Raw genomic sequence first — 23514 nt, forward strand, 5'->3', positions numbered from 1 at the left:
CCTTGAAACTTTTAATCAGCTCTGGGCCAATGGGGATTTTCCTCCGTCCTGGCGGGAGTCCGTCATTGTCCCCATCCCAAAACATGGAAAAGACCGAGCTGATCCGAATTCTTACCGGCCGATTTCTCTCACCAGCTGCCTGTGCAAGTTAATGGAGCGAATGGTAAATCGACGTCTCATTTGGTGGCTGGAGCGTCGAAAACTCCTCTCTAGGATACAATGCGGATTCAGACGGAACCGTTCCACAATGGACCACTTGGTCAGAATTGAAAATTTCATCCAAGAAGCCTTCCTTCTCCGCCAACACGTAGTCGGTGTATTTTTCGACTTAGAGAAGGCTTACGACCGGGTCTGGCGACGTAAGATTCTACGCGTATTACGCGAGTGGGGTTTTAGAGGCTGTTTGCCCATTTTTATACAAAATTTTTTAACCAACCGTGTTTTTAAAGTAAGGACGGGACAGTTGTTGTCAAATTTTTACCCTCTTGACAACGGAGTTCCCCAAGGCTCGGTTCTGAGCGTGACGTTGTTCGCTATTGCGATCAACGACATAGCTCACTGCATCAAGGAGCCAGTGTTAGGGTCACTGTTTGTGGATGATCTCGCGATTTTCTGCAGATCATCTAGGGTCGTGAATGCATCGCGTATGGCGCAACTCACCATCAATAAACTTCACAAATGGACCCAAAATAACGGCTTCCTTTTCTCTTTGGAGAAAACAAAGTGCGTTCACTTTTCTCGCACTCGGGGCGTCCATGTAAATCCCACGTTACACCTAGGTGGTAGAAACCTCCCATTTGTGGAATCAGTCCGTTTTCTGGGGATGACCCTCGACCACAAACTCAACTGGAAGGAGCACATTAATTCTGTCAAGGTAAACTGTTTGAAGTCTTTAAACATTTTAAAGTTTTTAAGCCACGCATCTTGGGGAGCAGACCGCACCACCTTAATTTTACTTTACCGCACACTGGTGCGGTCGAAATTAGACTACGGCTCATTCGTGTATGCGTCCGCACGCGAGACGTATTTGAAAGCACTTAATTCAGTGCACAACGCAGGTCTGCGACTATGCACTGGGGCGTTTAGGACCAGCCCGATTCCCAGTATATATACCGACGCAGGCGAGCCTCCTCTATGCTACCGAAGGACCTGGCTTCTTTGTAGCTACGTTTCCAAAATTTTAGCAATGACGAGTCACCCATGTTATAGTTTACTTTTTAAACCCCGTTTTATTAATGTTTTTAACCGAAGGACTAAAGCAACCAGACCAGTAAGCGTTCGTTTTAACGATTTTATTCGCGGATGCGAATTCACGCTACCTGAAGTGTATCCTGTTTCATTCTCGGAACACCCCCCTTGGATTACTCCCACTCCGGTGGTGAATATTCTTTCACGATCTCGACCGAAGTCTTCCACAACTCCCTCGGAGTACCAGCGTTTGTTTGCCATGTTCCGATGGAATCACCCCAACCTTACCCCCGTTTACACTGACGGTTCGAAAGATAACTCTGCTTGTGCATGTGCAGTGGTCTCCCCTATCCACGGGAACATCAGAGCAAAGCTTCACCCGATGTGCAGTGTGTACACGGCGGAGCTTTATGCCATAAGGACAGCTCTAGAAGCCCTAGATGACCACGGCGGCTCCTTTGTGATATGCACTGACTCCAGGAGCTCGCTACAAGCCATCTCTGGCTTCTCACCCGTGCACCCGATCGTGCAAGAAATACACTCTCTCCTGCTGACCCTTTCGAGAAAGGGTTTGAATATCCATTTTCTGTGGGTACCGGGACATGAGGGGATAGCCGGGAATGAGATAGCAGACGCTATGGCCAAGGAAGCTCTGAATAACGAAGTTCTAGTCTCAACGCTGGTTCCCCACGAGGACTTACGAGCATCTCTAAGAAACGTGGTATTTGGAAAATGGAGGGAGTCATGGAGGATTCTAAATAATAACAAGCTCCGTGGCATCAAGGACACGGTAGCAGCGTGGCCCTCCTCAGCTCGTAGTAATCGGAGAGAGGAAGTAGTACTTACACGATTGAGGATAGGGCACAGCCCCCTGACCCATGCGTATCTCTTTGCTGAAGAGAAGGAACCTCCCCAATGTGGGGATTGTAAATGTCCATTAAGTATTAGACACATCATGCTAGATTGTGTTAAGTACCGCGAAGCGCGAAGGCGAAATAATCTAGGGGGAGACCTAAAAACCCTTTTAGGAGACCACCCTACCAACTTAATCTGTACATTTCGGTTTCTCAGAGAAATAAACATTTTTAATAAAGTCTAATTATGTACACTTTCAACGAAGACATCAGATGCATTAGATTACTTTATACATAACAATTGTAATTAAATAGCACAGTAGTGGTGCAAAATGACCTTGCCGTCGACGCACCCTAAATCCAAACACTACTAGTATTTTTGGGTTTTTAAACATTCTGTAATTCCTTTTGTATATTCATATTGCCATATGTGCGTAAAAAGTAGCATCTTCTTGTATCGTCAATTAATGGTTAATTCTTACAAAACTATACAGTATACCTTAAGACACATATAGTTTGGATGATGCATTTATCAAAATCCATACAATTTCAGTATTTTTGGGTTTTTAAACATTCTGTAATTCCTTTTGTATATTCATATTGCCATATGTGCGTAAAAAGTAGCATCTTCTCGTATCGTCGATTAATGATAAATTCTAACAAAACTATATATAATACCTTAAGACACATATTATTTGGATGATGCATTTATATAAATCTATACAATTTCAGTATTTTTGGGTTTTTAAACATTCTGTAATTCCTCTTGTATATGCATATTGCCATATGTGCGGAAAAAGTATCATCTTCTCGTATCGTCAATTAATGGTTAATTCTAACAAAACTATATAGAATACCTTAAGACACATATTATTTGGATGATGTATTTATAAGAATCCCTACAATTTCAGTATTTTTGGGTTTTTAAACATTCTGTAATTCCTCTTGTTTATGCATATTCCCATATGTGCGTAAAAAGTAGCATCTTCTTTTATCGTCAATTAATGGTTAATTCTAAAAAAAATATATAGAATACCTTAAGACACATAATATTTGGATGATGCATTTACAAAAATTCAAACAATTTCAGTATTTTGGGTTTTTAAACATTCTGTAATACCTTTTGTTTATGCAAATTCCCATATGTGCGTAAAAAGTAGCATCTTCTCGGTACGTCAATTAATGGTTAATTCTAACAAAACTATATAGAATACCTTAAGACACATATTATTTGGATTATGCATTTATAAAAATCCATACAATTTCAGTATTTTTGGGTTTTTAAACATTCTGTATTTCCTTTTGTTTATGTATATTCCCATATGTGCGAAAAAAGTAGCATCTTCTCGTATCATTTTTTAATGGTTAATTCTAAAAAAATTATATAGAATACCTTAAGACACATATTATTTGGATGATGCATTTCTAAAAATCCATACAAATTTAGTATTTTTGGGTTTTTAAACATTCTGTATTTCCTTTTGTTTATGCATATTCCCATATGTGCGTAAAAAGGTAAAATATTCTCGTATCGTCAATTAATGGTTAATTCTAACAAAACTATATAGAAATCCTTAAGAAACATATTAATGGGATGATGCATTTATAAAAATCCCTACAATTTCAGTATTTTTGGGTTTTTAAACATTCTGTTTTTTCTTTTGTTTATGCATATTCCCATATGTGCGTAAAAAGTAGCATCTTATCGTGTCGTCAATTAATGTTTAATTCTAACAAAACTATATAGAATACCTTAAGACACATATTATTTGGATGATGCATTTATAAAAATCCATACAATTTCAGTATTTTTGGGTTTTTAAACATTCTGTAATTCCTCTTGACTATGCATATTCCCATATGTGCGTAAAAAGTAGCATCTTCTCGTATCGTCGAATAATGATAAATTCTAACAAAACTATATATAATACCTTAAGACACATAATATTTGGATGATGCATTTATAAAAATCCATACAATTTCAGTATTTTTGGGTTTTTAAACATTCTGTAATTTCTTTTGTTTATGCATATTCCCATATGTGCGTAAAAAGTAGCATCTTCTCGTATCGTCAATTAGTGGTTAACTCTAACAAAACTATACAGTATACCTTAAGACACATATAGTTTGGATGATGCATTTATCAAAATCCATACAATTTCAGTATTATTGGGTTTTTAAACATTCTGTAATTCCTCTTGTATATGCATATTGCCATATGTGCACAAAAAGTATCAACTTCTCGTATCGTCAATTAATGGTTAATTCTAACAAAACTATATAGAATACCTTAAGACACATATTATTTGGATGATGTATTTATAAAAATCCATACAATTTCAATATTTTTGGGTTTTTAAACATTCTATAATTTTTTTGTTTATGCATATTCCCATATGTGCGTAAAAAGTAGCATCTTCTCGTATCGTCGATTAATGATAAATTCTAACAAAACTATATATAATACCTTAAGACACATATTATTTGGATGATGCATTTATAAAAATCCATACAATTTCAGCATTTTTGGGTTTTTAAACATTCTGTAATTTATTTTTTTATGCATATTCCCATATGTGCGTAAAAAGTAGCATCTTCTCGTGTCGTCAATTAGTGGTTAATTCTAACAAAACTATACAGTATACCTTAAGACACATATAATTTGGATGATGCATTTATAAAAATCCATACAATTTCAGTATTTTTGTGTTTTCAATCATTCTGAAATTTCTATTGTTTATGCATATTCCCATATGTGCGTAAAAAGTAGCATCTTCTCGTATCGTCAGTTAATGGTCAATTCTAACAAAACTATATAGAATTACTTAAGACACATATTATTTGGATGATGCATTTATAAAAATCCCTACAATTTCAGTATTTTTGGGTTTTTAAACATTCTGTAATTCCTCTTGTTTATGCATATTCCCATATGTGCGTAAAAAGTAGCATCTTCTCGTATCGTGGATTAATGATAAATTCTAACAAAACTATATAGAATACCTAAAGACATATTATTTGGATGATGCATTTATAAAAATCCATACAATTTCAGTATTTTTGGGTTTTTAAACATTCTGTAATTTCTTTTGTTTATGCATATTCCCATATGTGCGTAAAAAGTAGCATCTTCTCGTATCGTCGATTAATGGTTAATTCTTACAAAACTATACAGTATACCTTAAGACACATATAGTTTGGATGATGCATTTATCAATATCAATACAATTTCAGTATTTTTGGGTTTTTAAACATTCTGTAATTCCTTTTGTATATTCATATTGCCATATGTGCGTAAAAAGTAGCATCTTCTTGTATCGTCAATTAATGGTTAATTCTTACAAAACTATACAGTATACCTTAAGACACATATAGTTTGGATGATGCATTTATCAAAATCCATACAATTTCAGTATTTTTGGGTTTTTAAACATTCTGTAATTCCTTTTGTATATTCATATTGCCATATGTGCGTAAAAAGTAGCATCTTCTCGTATCGTCGATTAATGATAAATTCTAACAAAACTATATATAATACCTTAAGACACATATTATTTGGATGATGCATTTATATAAATCTATACAATTTCAGTATTTTTGGGTTTTTAAACATTCTGTAATTCCTCTTGTATATGCATATTGCCATATGTGCGGAAAAAGTATCATCTTCTCGTATCGTCAATTAATGGTTAATTCTAACAAAACTATATAGAATACCTTAAGACACATATTATTTGGATGATGCATTTATAAAAATCCATACAATTTCAGTATTTTTGGGTTTTCAAACATTCTGTAATTCCTATTGTTTATGCATATTCCCATATGTGCGTAAAAAGTAGCATCTTCTCGTATCGTCGATTAATGATAAATTCTAACAAAACTATATAGAATACCTTAAGACACATATTATTTGGATGATGCATTTATAAAAATCCATACAATTTCAGTATTTTTGGGTTTTTTAACATTCTGTAATACCTCTTGTTTATGCATATTCCCATATGTGCGTAAAAAGTAGCATCTTCTTGTATCGTCGATTAATGATAAATTCTAACAAAACTATATAGAATACCTTAAGACACAAATTATTTGGATGATGCATTTATAAAAATCCATACAATTTCAGTATTTTTGGGTTTTTAACATTCTGTAATTCCTCTTGTTTATGCATATTCCCATATGTGCGTAAAAAGTAGCATCTTCTCGTATCGTCAATTAATGATAAATTCTAACAAAACTATATAGAATACCTTAAGACACATATTATTTGGATGATGCATTTATAAAAATCCATACAATTTCAGTATTTTTGGGTTTTTAAACATTCTGTAATTTCTTTTGTTTATGCATATTCCCATATGTGCGTAAAAAGTAGCATTTTCTCGTATCGTCAATTAATTGTTAATTCTAACAAAACTATATAGAATACCTTAAGACACATATTATTTGGATGATGTATTTATAAAAATCCATACAATTTCAGTATTTTTGGGTTTTTAAACATTCTATAATTTTTTTTTGTTTATGCATATTCCCATATGTGCGTAAAATGTAGCATCTTCTCGTATCGTCGATTAATGATAAATTCTAACAAAACTATATATAATACCTTAAGACACATATTATTTGGATGATGCATTTATAAAAATCCATACAATTTCAGTATTTTTGGGTTTTTAAACATTCTGTAATTTCTTTTGTTTATGCATATTCCCATATGTGCGTAAAAAGTAGCATCTTCTCGTATCGTCAATTAGTGGTTAATTCTAACAAAACTATACAGTATACCTTAAGACACATATAGTTTAAATGATGCATTTATCAAAATCCATACAATTTCAGTATTTTTGGGTTTTTAAACATTCTGTAATTCCTCTTGTATATGCATATTGCCATATGTGCGTAAAAAGTATCATCTTCTCGTATCGTCAATCAATGGTTAATTCTAACAAAACTATAGAGACTACATTAAGACACATATTATTTGGATGATGCATTTATAAAAATCCATACAATTTCAGTATTTTTGGGTTTTCAATCATTCTGAAATTCCTATTGTTTATGCATGTTCCCATATGTGCGTAAAAAGTAGCATCTTCTCGTATCGTCAATTAATGGTCAATTCTAACAAAACTATATAGAATACCTTAAGACACATATTATTTGGATGATGCATTTATAAAAATCCCTACAATTTCAGTATTTTTGGGTTTTTAAACATTCTGTAATTCCTCTTGTTTATGCATATTCCCATATGTGCGTAAAAAGTAGCATCTTCTCGTATCGTCGATTAATGATAAATTCTAACAAAACTATATATAATACCTTAAGACACATATTATTTGGATGATGCATTTATAAAAATCCATACAATTTCAGTATTTTTGGGTTTTTAAACATTCTGTAATTTCTTTTGTTTATGCATATTCCCATATGTGCGTAAAAAGTAGCATCTTCTCGTATCGTCAATTAATGGTTAATTCTTACAAAACTATACAGTATACCTTAAGACACATATATATGGATGATGCATTTATCAAAATCCATACAATTTCAGTATTTTTGGGTTTTTAAACATTCTGTAATTCCTCTTGTATATGCATAATGCCATATGTGCGTAAAAAGTATCATCTTCTCGTATCGTCAATTAATGGTTAATTCTAACAAAACTATATAGAATACCTTAAGGGGGAACCTGCGCTTCGAAATACTATTTTCATACGATAAAAAGTTTATGTGTTTATGAGTTGATTCTGGTTTAAAATGCTTTTTTTATATTTAGTTAGCACTACTAAAAAGACATGATGGCAATATACCATGGTAAATTTGCAAAAAGAAACTTTAACACTTCTAATGTAAACTAAAGGTTATGTTGACTTCAGCAGCAGCAGTTATTACTTTAGCATTTTAATTCAAGAATAATTAATGAATTGAGGATAAGGAAAAAATATTTTCTGATGATAAATATTTTAAAATGTGAATAAAAGGTTTAATTTTGCGATATAATGTAATGAAAACTTATGACATAAATATTTGGCAACATTGAGATTGGTAAACAGTAGACTGTGACATAGCAACGCGCCCTGTGGTATCTTGTTATGCTTGATTAAACGTGGTGTGTGTCATCTTCGTGTTTTGAGGTTTTCAAGAGCGTTTAATTGCGCATAATTTATTGCGTTCATCATTTTCCTTTTTTCACCCTTCATTTCAATCATTCGTTCGTGGTCTCTTTCATCTACATCCCTTCACCATTTTCACTATCGCTCATCTTCGCCATCATCATATTGTCATCGTTAGAATCCATTTTACGCAATGGATAATCTCCGAGCTCGTCACAAGGGCAGATTTGCTAAAGCAAAAAAAGCCAAACGATTTGAAAACCTGAAGATTTGCTCGGCGCGGGAGAAGTCAGAAGTTTCTGGTGACAACAACATCATACTTGAAGGAAGCAGAATTGTTGATGTGATGTTCCTCGCGCAGCAACTGATTTGCTCGGGCTGTGATAATGTTTTATCACTCCTGGATATAGTGTCGGAGAGTGTAATTGGTCTTGCCAGCAAATGGACCATCAATTGCCGGCAATGTGGTATTGATAAATCTGTCTGTACCTCAAAAAGTAATACCAATCCAGAGACGAATCGCATATCGTATAGCATCAATATAAAGGCTGCTTTAGGTAAGATAATGAAATATTTTGACTGTGAAGGTGCTTTGTGGTTTAATTACGCTGTATAAAATAGACAATTTCTATGATTTTAACTAATCCTTTCGTTTTAATATGCTGTTAATAATCAGGAATGCTTGACGCTGGCATTGGCCCTACTCATGCCAACGCATTCCTTACCTGCCTTAATGTGCCTGCCGTAACCGAGTCACTGTTAAAGAGAAGTGAAAGGATAGTTGGACCTGCTATCGAAGATGTTGCGAACAAGAGCTGCCTACTATCGTCTACACTTGAAAAAACATTGGAGGCATCTATAACTCAAGGTATTCTTCGATTTGATTACTTGAATGCCCGTTTCTTTGGGTATTTATTTCATTCAATGTTTTAATAAGCTTTTCTTATTGTTCTAGAATCTGTGGAGTCAAACGAGCTGGCATTGCCTTTTGCTGGTGATGAAACATCAATCGAGGGAGAGTAAGTATTAACTAAATATCATTTTTGCTAGTATTGGTCTCAATTCTTCTACTATATAGTAAAACATTGCCGAAAGTGTGGTAAATTTGGTGAGAGTTTTGCTGTGGATAAACATTTTGCACAGTACACACAAACTTGTTTCACTATGCATGGTACCAACAAGATGTGACAATAATAATAATAATAATAATAATAAATGCCTAATAAATAATAAAATAAATAAATTTTTTATTTACAGTGGAGCAAGTAATGTGGTATCCCCTGGCCTTGAAACCACCGTAGCTGCCTCCTATGATATGGGATGGCAAAAGAGGGGAAATGGGAGAAGTTATTCTAGCCTCACTGGACATGGATGTCTCATTGGCATCCATTCAAAAAAAGTTCTATCTTTTGGAACTAGGAATGCAGCTTGCAAGGCCTGCTCATATTCCAATGTTGACCATGACTGTCGCAGGAATTGGTCTGGCAGTGCTAAGGCTATGGAGGCGGATTTGGCAGTAGAGCTTTTAACCACCAGCACTCCTCTAAAGGCAGCTCAAGTGAAGGTGGGAACTATTGTCTGCGATGAAGATTCTTCCACCATAGCCAAAATTAGGAGGGATGTAGGCAATGTGGAAAAGGTGTCTGACATCAACCATGCAAAAAAGAATTTGGGGAATGCATTGTATGGTTTGAGGATGACACACAAGCAGTTGACCCCAACTGTAATTAAATATTTGCAGAGGTGTTTTGGTTATGCACTCCAACAGAATAGGGGAAATCCAGCAAGCCTCAGGAAAGCTATTATGAATATTGTCCCTCACTCCTTTGACTGTCATGGAGAATGTGGCCCATGGTGTGGGTTTGTTAAAGACCCAGTAACATATTTCCATCGAGGACTTCCCAGGGGATTAGGTTTGGAGGGTGAAACTTTGTGTGCAAGTCTCAACAAAGTTTTTGAGAAATTTGGAAATATTGCTAATAGTTTGGCTCCTTGTGGCTCCACCCAAGGCAATGAGAGCTTCAATGCCATTGTAGCCAGCAAAGCCCCTAAATCTAGGCATTATGGCTCTTCGGAATCGAACGATTACAGAGTCGCTGCAGCAGTTTGCCAGAAGAATGTTGGTGTTGGGTATGTGGCAGATGTGAAGAAGTCCCTGATGCTATCTCCAGGGTCCAACACAAATAAGCACAGGCAGTGGCTGGCTAGAAAGCGAATGGCTGTTATGGAGAAAAAGAAGAGTTTGAGCTTCAAGAGGAGGAGACTTTTCAAAAACCTAAAGAAGGGAGCAATGGTGAAGAGTCGGGAAGCTCGGGAAGGGGAGACATATAGGAGTGGGATGGGCATGGATGGTGATGCCACTCTCATTTCACCCCAAGTGCTTGTTCCGGTCACACGTGAATATTCTCTGATAATATTTGATGTGGAAACCACAGGCCTGTGTAATTCATCTGAAATTATTCAGGTTGGTGCTGTGGGAGCATCAGAATTCTCTGTGTATATTAAACCTTCAGGGCCTATTCCTGAGCGGATAAGTGAATTGACTGGGCTAAGTGTGAGGGATGGGGAAATGTGGCGTGGAGGAAAGAAGCTTGTGCACCACAGTGCTGTTGAGGGGCTGAAGGCCTTCATTCAATTTCTGTCAAAGTCAGAGAGAGGTGCCTTGTTGGTGGGCCATAATGTAAATTTTGATGCAAGGATGATTGTGGCGGCCATCCAGAAGGCCAACTTGTTGGAGGACTTTATGTCGGTTGTCGTGGGGTTTGCAGATAGCTGCCCCATATTTAAAAAGCTTCTCCCTGGTAGACAGTCCTATCGACAGGAATGTCTTTTTAAAGACATTATAGGGGAGTCAGTGTCTTTGGATCCTCATAATGCCCTCAATGATTCATTAGCACTGAAAATGCTGATGTCGCATATGGACATAAATAATGAGCACATTATTAAAGAAAGCTTTTCTCTGGACTCATTTATTCGAAGGCGTGAGTTTTTGGGGAAAAGAAAGTCCATATTGCTCAGTCTGTCTGTGCTCCGGGATATGGGGATATCCCAATACATGGTTGGAAGGCTTGCGGATGAAGGACTCAGCTTTGGGTGCTTAAGAGAAGTATATAGGGCAAGTGGTGAGGAAGGAGTCAAAGATTTAATTCTAAAAAAAAAAGTCACAAAAAGTGCTATGATTGTAAATAAATTGCAAGCTATTATGAAAAAATGTTCTGAATAAAAATTGAAGTGAATATTTTATGGTTTATTCCTTTGGAAAAAATCCTTTTGAGAATGTTCATGTTGCTCAAACTGCTGTCACAACACAAGATGGTTAGTTGTATCCTGTATTTCAACATTTGAATGTACATTATCGCTGTCTTGACCTTGGAGCAAATACAGGTAATTATTACGTATGTTGTAAGATGGTATAAAGTTAATATTCATTAGGTTACAATTTCTATAACTTTTTCTTAATATTTGGCCTAGTTATTAGTACAGATATTCATGGGTTTGCAACATAACGTGAATTTAGGAGGACCTTTACTGACAGAGATAAGATGCAAATTGTAAGTATATCTCGTCTAGTGAATACGAATTATAACAAAATGGAAGTTGGCCCTTGGTAATCGTCCGTGGAATTGATTTCCGTTACGTTAAAATAATTGCAATACATCGTTACCATATAGTTCATAACTTAAGGTGGTTAGTAGTCCATTCATTTAAAACACCGTATCTACTGAAAAAAGGATGTCATAGCTTAGTTTCTATTAGGCTGGCGTATGTTTCATTGTTTTCGCATTCCAAAAAAAACTCCATTTTCATGAGCCACATAACATATTTAAGCTATTGTATGAATTGCCATTCCAAATTATCGAAAATTTTACAATTACGGAATAATTAATGATTTTGGCTTGAGTGCACCATTAAAAGAACGTTCCGATATGAACTAAATATCCGTTTAATGAATTCGTAGAAAAATGACTCCGAAAAATCCAATTAACTGGAATTACGCAGCAGTCGACAGGTGCAATATCGCTCTTCATATTTTACCTCCGTATACTTTGCAACGTTGCCACTACCTCCGCAGCATAATGGCTTCGCACTCTGTAGAAAACCGGAAGTATGTTCTTTAAACTTAAATACTGACGCTAACATATCGGTAACCCCTTCTAAAAAAATATATATATTGGGCATCGATGCCTATTCTATGCTGTGTTAATTTTTCAACGATATTTTTCGGGCCAAATTCGAGATAAAAAATGTTTTACAGGGGAAGGTCATCATTCTCCCATAAAGACAATGTATTTCAAGGTGAAAATCCGTCATTTTCAAATCCATAAATCTTTCTTAAATGGCCGGTGACAGAGTAATATTTTTTCACAATTCGATAGAAAAAATAATGAGCAACAACATATGTAAAAATAAGGGGAGGTTTTCGGGCATGTCTGTAATGATGGTTCCTCCTTAAGACACATATTATTTGGATGATGTATTTATAAAAATCCATACAATTTCAGTATTTTTGGGTTTTTAAACATTCTGTAATTCCTCTTGTTTATGCATATTCCCATATGTGCGTAAAAAGTAGCATCTTCTCGTATCGTCGATTAATGATAAATTCTAACAAAACTATATAGAATACCTAAAGACATATTATTTGGATGATGCTTTTATAAAAATCCATACAATTTCAGTATTTTTGGGTTTTTAAATATTCTGTAATTTCTTTTGTTTATGCATATTCCCATATGTGCGTAAAAAGTAGCATCTTCTCGTATCGTCAATTAATGGTTAATTCTAACAAAACTATATAGACTACCTTAAGACACATATTATTTGGATGATGCATTTATAAAAATCCATACAATTTCAGTATTTTTGGGTTTTTAAACATTCTGTAATTCCTTTTGTTTATGCATATTCCCATATGTGCGTAAAAAGTAGCATATTCTCGTATCGTCAATTATTGGTTAATTCTAACAAAACTATATAGAATACCTTAAGACACATATTATTTGTATGATGCATTTATAAAAATTAATACAATTTCAGTATTTTTGGGTTTTTAAACATTCTGTATTTCCTTTTGTTTATGCATATTCCCATATGTGCGTAAAAAGTAGCATCTTCTCGTATCGTCAATTAATGGTTAATTCTTACAAAACTATATAGAATACCTCAAGACACATATTGTTTGGAATGTATTTATAAAAATCCATACAATTTCAGTAATTTTGGGTTTTCAATCATTCTGAAATTCCTATTGTTTATGCATATTCCATATGTGCGTAAAAAGTATCATCTTCTCGTATCGTCAATTAATGGTTAATTCTAACAAAACTATATAGAATACCTTAAGACACATATTATTTGGATGATGTATTTCTAAAAATCCATAAAAATTCAGTATTTTTGGGTTTTTAAACCTTCTGTATTTCCTTTTGTTTATGCATATTCCCATATGTGCGTAAAAAGTAGCATCTTCTTTTATCGTCAATTAATGGTTAATTCTAAAAAAAATATATAGAATACCTTAAGACACATATTATTTGGATGATGCATTTATAAAAATCCATACAATTTCAGTATTTTTGGGATTTTAAACATTCTGTAATTCCTCTTGTTTATGCATATTCCCATATGTGCGTAAAAAGTAGCATCTTCTCGTATCGTCGATTAATGATAAATTCTAACAAAACTATATAGAATACCTTAAGACACATATTATTATGATGATGCATTTATAAAAATCCATACAATTTCAGTATTTTTGGGTTTTTAAACATTCTGTAATTTCTTTTGTTTATGCATATTCCCATATGTGCGTAAAAAGTAGCATCTTCTCGTATCGTCAATTAATGGTTAATTCTAACAAAACTATACAGTATATCTTTAGACACATATTATTTGGATGATGCATTTATAAAAATCCATACAATTTCAGTATTTTTGGATTTTCAATCATTCTGAAATTCCTATTGTTTATGCATATTCCCATATGTGCGTAAAAAGTAGCATCTTTTCGTATCGTCAATTAATGGTGAATTCTAACAAAACTATATAGAATACCTCAAGACACATATTGTTTGGAATGCATATATAAAAATCCATACAATTTCAGTATTTTTGGGTTTTTAAACATTCTGTAATTCCGTTTGTTTATGCATATTCCATATGTGCATAAAAAGTAGCATCTTCTTGTATCGTCAATTAATGGTTAATTCTAACAAAACTATAAAGAATACCTTAAGACACATAATATTTGGATGATGCATTTACAAAAATTCAAACAATTTCATTATTTTGGGTTTTTAAACATTCTGTAATACCTTTTGTTTATGCAAATTCCGATATGTGCGTAAAAAGTAGCATCTTCTTTTATCGTCAATTAATGGTCAATTCTAAAGAACTATATAGAATACTTTGAGACACATATTATTTGGATGATGCATTTATAAAAATCCATACAATTTCAGTATTTTTGGGTTTTCAAACATTCTGTAATTCCTATTGTTTATGCATATTCCCATATGTGCGTAAAAAGTAGCATCTTCTCGGTGCGTCAATTAATGGTTAATTCTAACAAAAGTATACAGAATACCTTAAGATACATATATTTTGGATGATGCATTTATCAAAATCCATACAATTTCAGTATTTTTGGGTTTTTAAACATTCTGTAATTCCTCTTGTTTATGAATATTGCCATATGTGCGTAAAAAGTATCATCTTCTCGTATCGTCAATCAATGGTTAATTCTAACAAAACTATATAGAATACCTTAAGACACATATTATTTTGATGATGTATTTATAAAAATCCATACAATATCAGTATTTTTGGGTTTTTAAACATTCTATAATTTTTTTTGTTTATGCATATTCCCATATGTGCGTAAAAAGTAGCATCTGCTCGTATCGTCAATTAATGGTTAATTCTAACAAAACTATATAGACTACCTTAAGACACATATTATTTGGATGATGCATTTATAAAAATCCATACAATTTCAGTATTTTTGGGTTTTCAATCATTCTGAAATTCCTATTGTTTATGCATATTCCCATATGTGCGTAAAAAGTAGCATCTTCTCGTATCGTCAATTAATGGTTAATTCAAACAAAACTATATAGAATACCTTAAGACACATATTATTTGGATGATGCATTTATAAAAATCCCTACAATTTCAGTATTTTTGGGTTTTTAAACATTCTGTTATTCCTTTTGTTTATGCATATTCCCATATGTGCGTAAAAAGTAGCATCTTCGGGTATCGTCAATTAATGGTTAATTCTAAAAAAACTATATAGAATACCTTATGACATATATAGTTTGGATGATGCATTTCTAAAAATCCATCCAAATTCAGTATTTTTGGGTTTTTAAATATTCTGTAATTTCTTTTGTTTATGCATATTCCCATATGCGCGTAAAAAGTAGCATCTTCTCGTATCGTCAATTAATGGTTAATTCTAACAAAACTATATAGAATATCTTAAGACACATATTATTTGGATGATGCATTTATAAAAATCCATACAATTTCAGTATTTTTGGGTTTTTAAACATTCTGTAATTCCTTTTGTTTATGCATATTCCCATATGTGCGTAAAAAGTAGCATATTCTCGTATCGTCAATTATTGGTTAATTCTAACAAAACTATATAGAATACCTTAAGACACATATTATTTGTATGATGCATTTATAAAAATTAATACAATTTCAGTATTTTTGGGTTTTTAAACATTCTGTATTTCCTTTTGTTTATGCATATTGCCATATGTGCGTAAAAAGTAGCATCTTCTCGTATCGTCAATTAATGGTTAATTCTTACAAAACTATATAGAATACCTCAAGACACATATTGTTTGGAATGCATTTATAAAAATCCATACAATTTCAGTAATTTTGGGTTTTCAATCATTCTGAAATTCCTATTGTTTATGCATATTCCATATGTGCGTAAAAAGTATCATCTTCTCGTATCGTCAATTAATGGTTTATTCTAACAAAAGTATATAGAATACTTTAAGACACATATTTTTGGATGATGCATTTATAAAAATCCATACAATTTCAGTATTTTTGGGTTTTTAAACATTCTGTGATTCCTTTTGTTATTGCATATTCCCATATGTACGTAAAAAGTATCATCTTCTCGTATCGTCAATTAATGGTTAATTCTAACAAAACTATATAGAATACATTAAGAAACATATTATTTGGATGATGCATTTATAAAAATCCATACAATTTCAGTATTTTTGGGTTTTTAAACATTCTGTAATTTCTTTTGTTTATGCATATTCCCAAATGTGCGTAAAAAGTAGCATCTTCTCGTATCGTCAATTAATGGTTAATTCTAACAAAACTATACAGTATATCTTTAGACACATATAGTTTGGATGATGAATTTATCAAAATCCATACAATTTCAGTATTTTTGGGTTTTTAAACATTCTATAATTTTTTTTTGTTTATGCATATTCCCATATGTGCGTAAAAAGTAGCATCTTCTCGTATCGTCAATTAATGGTTAATTCTAACAAAACTATATAGAATACCTAAAGACACATATTATTTGGATGATGCATTTATAAAAATCCATACAATTTCAGTATTTTTGGATTTTCAATCATTCTGAAATTCCTATTGTTTATGCATATTCCCATATGTGCGTAAAAAGTAGCATCTTTTCGTATCGTCAATTAATGGTTAATTCTAACAAAACTATATAGAATACCTCAAGACACATATTGTTTGGAATGCATATATAAGAATCCATACAATTTCAGTATTTTTGGGTTTTTAAACATTCTGTAATTCCGTTTGTTTATGCATATTCCATATGTGCATAAAAAGTAGCATCTTCTTGTATCGTCAATTAATGGTTAATTCTAACAAAACTATAAAGAATACCTTAAGACACATAATATTTGGATGATGCATTTACAAAAATTCAAACAATTTCATTATTTTGGGTTTTTAAACATTCTGTAATACCTTTTGTTTATGCAAATTCCCATATGTGCGTAAAAAGTAGCATTTTCTTTTATCGTCAATTAATGGTCAATTCTAAAGAACTATATAGAATACTTTGAGACACATATTATTTGGATGATGCATTTATAAAAATCCATACAATTTCAGTATTTTTGGGTTTTCAAACATTCTGTAATTCCTATTGTTTATGCATATTCCCATATGTGCGTAAAAAGTAGCAACTTCTCGGTGCGTCAATTAACGGTTAATTCTAACAAAAGTATACAGAATACCTTAAGATACATATATTTTGGATGATGCATTTATCAAAATCCATACAATTTCAGTATTTTTGGGTTTTTAAACATTCTGTAATTCCTCTTGTTTATGAATATTGCCATATGTGCGTAAAAAGTATCATCTTCTCGTATCGTCAATTAATGGTTAATTCTAACAAAACTATATAGAATACCTTAAGACACATATTATTTTGATGATGTATTTATAAAAATCCATACAATATCAGTATTTTTGGGTTTTTAAACATTCTATAATTTTTTTTTGTTTATGCATATTCCCATATGTGCGTAAAAAGTAGCATCTTCTCGTATCGTCAATTAATGGTTAATTCTAACAAAACTATACAGTATATCTTTAGACACATATAGTTTGGATGATGCATTTATCAAAATCCATACAATTTCAGTATTTTTGGGTTTTTAAACATTCTATAATTTTTTTTTGTTTATGCATATTCCCATATGTGCGTAAAAAGTAGCATCTTCTTTTATCGTCAATTAATGGTTAATTCTAACAAAACTATATAGAATACCTAAAGACACATATTATTTGGATGATGCATTTATAAAAATCCATACAATTTCAGTATTTTTGGATTTTCAATCATTCTGAAATTCCTATTGTTTATGCATATTCCCATATGTGCGTAAAAAGTAGCATCTTTTCGTATCGTCAATTAATGGTTAATTCTAACAAAACTATATAGAATACCTCAAGACACATATTGTTTGGAATGCATATATAAGAATCCATACAATTTCAGTATTTTTGGGTTTTTAAACATTCTGTAATTCCGTTTGTTTATGCATATTCCATATGTGCATAAAAAGTAGCATCTTCTTGTATCGTCAATTAATGGTTAATTCTAACAAAACTATAAAGAATACCTTAAGACACATAATATTTGGATGATGCATTTACAAAAATTCAAACAATTTCATTATTTTGGGTTTTTAAACATTCTGTAATACCTTTTGTTTATGCAAATTCCCATATGTGCGTAAAAAGTAGCATCTTCTTTTATCGTCAATTAATGGTCAATTCTAAAGAACTATATAGAATACTTTGAGACACATATTATTTGGATGATGCATTTATAAAAATCCATACAATTTCAGTATTTTTGGGTTTTCAAACATTCTGTAATTCCTATTGTTTATGCATATTCCCATATGTGCGTAAAAAGTAGCATCTTCTCGGTGCGTCAATTAATGGTTAATTCTAACAAAAGTATACAGAATACCTTAAGATACATATATTTTGGATGATGCATTTATCAAAATCCATACAATTTCAGTATTTTTGGGTTTTTAAACATTCTGTAATTCCTCTTGTTTATGAATATTGCCGTATGTGCGTAAATAGTATCATCTTCTTGTATCGTCAATTAATGGTTAATTCTAACAAAACTATATAGAATACCTTAAGACACATATTATTTTGATGATGTATTTATAAAAATCCATACAATATCAGTATTTTTGGGTTTTTAAACATTCTATAATTTTTTTTGTTTATGCATATTCCCATATGTGCGTAAAAAGTAGCATCTGCTCGTATCGTCAATTAATGGTTCATTCTAACAAAACTATATAGACTACCTTAAGACACATATTATTTGGATGATGCATTTATAAAAATCCATACAATTTCAGTATTTTTGGGTTTTCAATCATTCTGAAATTCCTATTGTTTATGCATATTCCCATATGTGCGTAAAAAGTAGCATCTTCTCGTATCGTCAATTAATGGTTAATTCTAACAAAACTATATAGAATACCTAAAGACACATATTATTTGGATGATGCATTTATAAAAATCCATACAATTTCAGTATTTTTGGGTTTTCAATCATTCTGAAATTCCTATTGTTTATGCATATTCCCATATGTGCGTAAAAACTAGCATCTTTTCGTATCGTCAATTAATGGTTAATTCTAACAAAACTATATAGAATACCTCAAGACACATATTGTTTGGAATGCATATATAAAAATCCATACAATTTCAGTATTTTTGGGTTTTTAAACATTCTGTAATTCCGTTTGTTTATGCATATTCCATATGTGCATAAAAAGTAGCATCTTCTTGTATCGTCAATTAATGGTTAATTCTAACAAAACTATAAAGAATACCTTAAGACACATAATATTTGGATGATGCATTTACAAAAATTCAAACAATTTCAGTATTTTGGGTTTTTAAACATTCTGTAATACCTTTTGTTTATGCAAATTACCATATGTGCGTAAAAAGTAGCATCTTCTTTTATCGTCAATTAATGGTCAATTCTAAAGAACTATATAGAATACTTTGAGACACATATTATTTGGATGACGCATTTATAAAAATCCATACAATTTCAGTATTTTTGGGTTTTCAAACATTCTGTAATTCCTATTGTTTATGCATATTCCCATATGTGCGTAAAAAGTAGCATCTTCTCGGTGCGTCAATTAATGGTTAATTCTAACAAAAGTATACAGAATACCTTAAGATACATATATTTTGGATGATGCATTTATCAAAATCCATACAATTTCAGTATTTTTGGGTTTTTAAACATTCTGTAATTCCTCTTGTTTATGAATATTGCCATATGTGCGTAAAAAGTATCATCTTCTCGTATCGTCAATTAATAGTTAATTCTAACAAAACTATATAGAATACCTTAAGACACATATTATTTTGATGATGTATTTATAAAAATCCATACAATATCAGTATTTTTGGGTTTTTAAACATTCTATAATTTTTTTTGTTTATGCATATTCCCATATGTGCGTAAAAAGTAGCATCTGCTCGTATCGTCAATTAATAGTTAATTCTAACAAAACTATATAGACTACCTTAAGACACATATTATTTGGATGATGCATTTATAAAAATCCATACAATTTCAGTATTTTTGGGTTTTCAATCATTCTGAAATTCCTATTGTTTATGCATATTCCCATATGTGCGTAAAAAGTAGCATCTTCTCGTATCGTCAATTAATGGTTAATTCAAACAAAACTATATAGAATACCTTAAGACACATATTATTTGGATGATGCATTTATAAAAATCCCTACAATTTCAGTATTTTTGGGTTTTTAAACATTCTGTTATTCCTTTTGTTTATGCATATTCCCATATGTGCGTAAAAAGTAGCATCTTCGGGTATCGTCAATGAATGGTTAATTCTAAAAAAACTATATAGAATACCTTATGACATATATAGTTTGGATGATGCATTTCTAAAAATCCATCCAAATTCAGTATTTTTGGGTTTTTAAACATTCTGTATTTCCTTTTGTTTATGCATAATCCCATATGTGCGTAAAAAGTAGCATCTTCTCGTTTCGTCAATTAATGGTTTATTCTAACAAAACTATATAGAATACCTTAAGACACATTATTTTGATGATGCATTTATAAAAATCCCTACAATTTCAGTATTTTTGGGTTTTTAAACATTCTGTAATTCCTTTTGTTTATGCATATTCCCATATGTGCGTAAAAAGTAGCATCTTCTCGTATCGTCAATTAATGGTTAATTCTAACAAAACTATAAAGAATACCTTAAGACACATAATATTTGGATGATGCATTTACAAAAATTCAAACAATTTCAGTATTTTGGGTTTTTAAACATTCTGTAATACCTTTTGTTTATGCATATTCCCATATGTGCGTAAAAAGTAGCATCTTCGGGTATCGTCAATGAATGGTTAATTCTAAAAAAACTATATAGAATACCTTATGACATATTTAGTTTGGATGATGCATTTCTAAAAATCCATCCAAATTCAGTATTTTTGGGTTTTTAAACATTCTGTATTTCCTTTTGTTTATGCATAATCCCATATGTGCGTAAAAAGTAGCATCTTCTCGTTTCGTCAATTAATGGTTTATTCTAACAAAACTATATAGAATACCTTAAGACACATTATTTTGATGATGCATTTATAAAAATCCCTACAATTTCAGTATTTTTGGGTTTTTAAACATTCTGTAATTACTTTTGTTTATGCATATTCCCATATGTGCGTAAAAAGTAGCATCTTCTCGTACCGTCAATTAATGGTTAATTCTAACAAAACTATAAAGAATACCTTAAGACACATAATATTTGGATGATGCATTTACAAAAATTCAAACAATTTCAGTATTTTGGGTTTTTAAACATTCTGTAATACCTTTTGTTTATGCAAATTCCCATATGTGCGTAAAAAGTAGCATCTTTTATCGTCAATTAATGGTCAATTCTAAAGAACTATATAGAATACTTTGAGACACATATTATTTGGATGATGCATTTATAAAAATCCATAAAATTTCAGTATTTTTGGGTTTTTAAACATTTTCTAATTCCTTTTGTTTATGCATATACCCATATGTGCGTAAAAAGGATAACTTTCTCCTATCGTCAATTAATGTTTAATTCTAACAAAACTATATATAATACCTTAAGACACATATTATTTGGATGATGCATTTATAAAAATCCATACAATTTCAGTATTTTTGGGTTTTCAAATATTCTGTAATTCCTATTGTTTATGCATATTCCCATATGTGCGTAAAAATTAGCATCTTCTCGTATCGTCAATTAATGGTTAATTCTAACAAAACTATATAGAATACCTTAAAGCCCGTATGACACTTGCCAATTTATTGGCCAATATATCGGCGCGCAATATTGGTTAAAATATTGGGCTTTAGGTATCGTATGACACGTACCAATATTTACACCAATATTGGCCATTATAGTGTTCTGATACCCCTCTAGAGAACGTCACATAACACAAAATGACAAAAGAGCATCTCAAGACGCAGATTGATTGCCAATGAGCTACAGAATGGGAGTTGGCATAATAATTGTAAATTTAATAACCTTTTCGAGGGGCTGCAAAGATATTTTCGAATTGCTCGAAATTTCATTCGGGTGAGTTCCTTGAATGATGAGAGATTGGAAATATTATGATCTCATAGGTGAGCCAAGATAACGTAGCGGCTCGTATTGGCTGGAATATGTTCATCGAATAAACAGAGATTGTGTCATCAATTGGGACTTTCACCCGAAAATTTAGCGCTCAAATATTGAAAAATAGTTTAATAATTGTAATTTAATCAAAATATAGACGCAACGGAGGAGAATCACGACGTTTTTATTCATTAAATATCCGAAATGTTATTTCCGAATTACCCACTTTAGACAGTTGATGTTTGTGAATTTATGTTTTCTCAAAGTAAATATTAATTATTTGAGCTATTCCATGGATTGCTATGCTTCTAAAGTTTTTATATATGATATTAAAATTCCGAGGTGAAATGTTTTGCAAAGAGCTTCTAGATTTGGCCACTAGGAATCGACAAGACTGAGTTCTGATTGAGATTGGCCTCGAGAAAATAGAACCCGTTCTAAAATCTAGATTGGCCAAGAAATTGTGCCCAATATTGTGAAACGGAGATTGGGCTAGAAATTGGTGTGTGTCAGTGGGTCCACAATCCAATATCCAATGGATTGGCCAATAAATTGGCAAGTGTAATACGGGCTTAAGACACATATTATTTGGATGATGCATTTATAAAAATCCCTACAATTTCAGTATTTTTGGGTTTATAAACATTCTGTAATTCCTTTTGTTTATGCATATTTCCATATGTGCGTAAAAAGTAGCATCTTCTCGTATCGTCAATTAATGGTTAATTCTAACAAAACTATATAGAATACCTTAAGACACATATTATTTGGATGATGCATTTATAAAAATCCATACAATTTCAGTATTTTGGGTTTTTAAACATTCTGTAATACCTTTTGTTTATGCATATTCCCATATGTGCGTAAAAAGCAGCATCTTCTCGTATCGTCAATTAATGGATAATTCTAACAAAACTACATAGAATACCTATGGACAAATATTGTTTGGAATGCATTTATAAAAATCCATAAAATTTCAGTATTTTTGGGTTTTTTAACATTCTGTTATTCCTTTTGTTTATGAATATTCCCATATGTGCGTAAAAAGTAGCATCTTCTCGTATCGTAAATTAATGGTTAATTCTAAATAACCATAAAGAATACCTTAAGA

At 31.9% G+C, this 23514-nt stretch overlaps 1 protein-coding gene across 1 annotated transcript in view; it reads left to right on the forward strand.

Moving 5' to 3' along the window:
- The window catches only part of LOC124172766, a 35001-nt gene extending 23614 nt beyond the window's left edge, over nt 1–11387 (forward strand). The window contains exons 4-7 of the mRNA XM_046552255.1: nt 8343–8721; nt 8841–9032; nt 9120–9183; nt 9422–11387. Of these exons, the coding sequence (XP_046408211.1) occupies nt 8343–8721; nt 8841–9032; nt 9120–9183; nt 9422–11387 (2601 nt within the window). The remainder of the gene's footprint in view (nt 1–8342; nt 8722–8840; nt 9033–9119; nt 9184–9421) is intronic.
- The last annotated feature ends 12127 nt before the right edge of the window (nt 11388–23514 follow it).

Source organism: Ischnura elegans (genome assembly GCF_921293095.1).
Source record: "Ischnura elegans chromosome 13 unlocalized genomic scaffold, ioIscEleg1.1 SUPER_13_unloc_2, whole genome shotgun sequence".
NCBI lineage: Eukaryota > Metazoa > Arthropoda > Insecta > Odonata > Coenagrionidae > Ischnura > Ischnura elegans.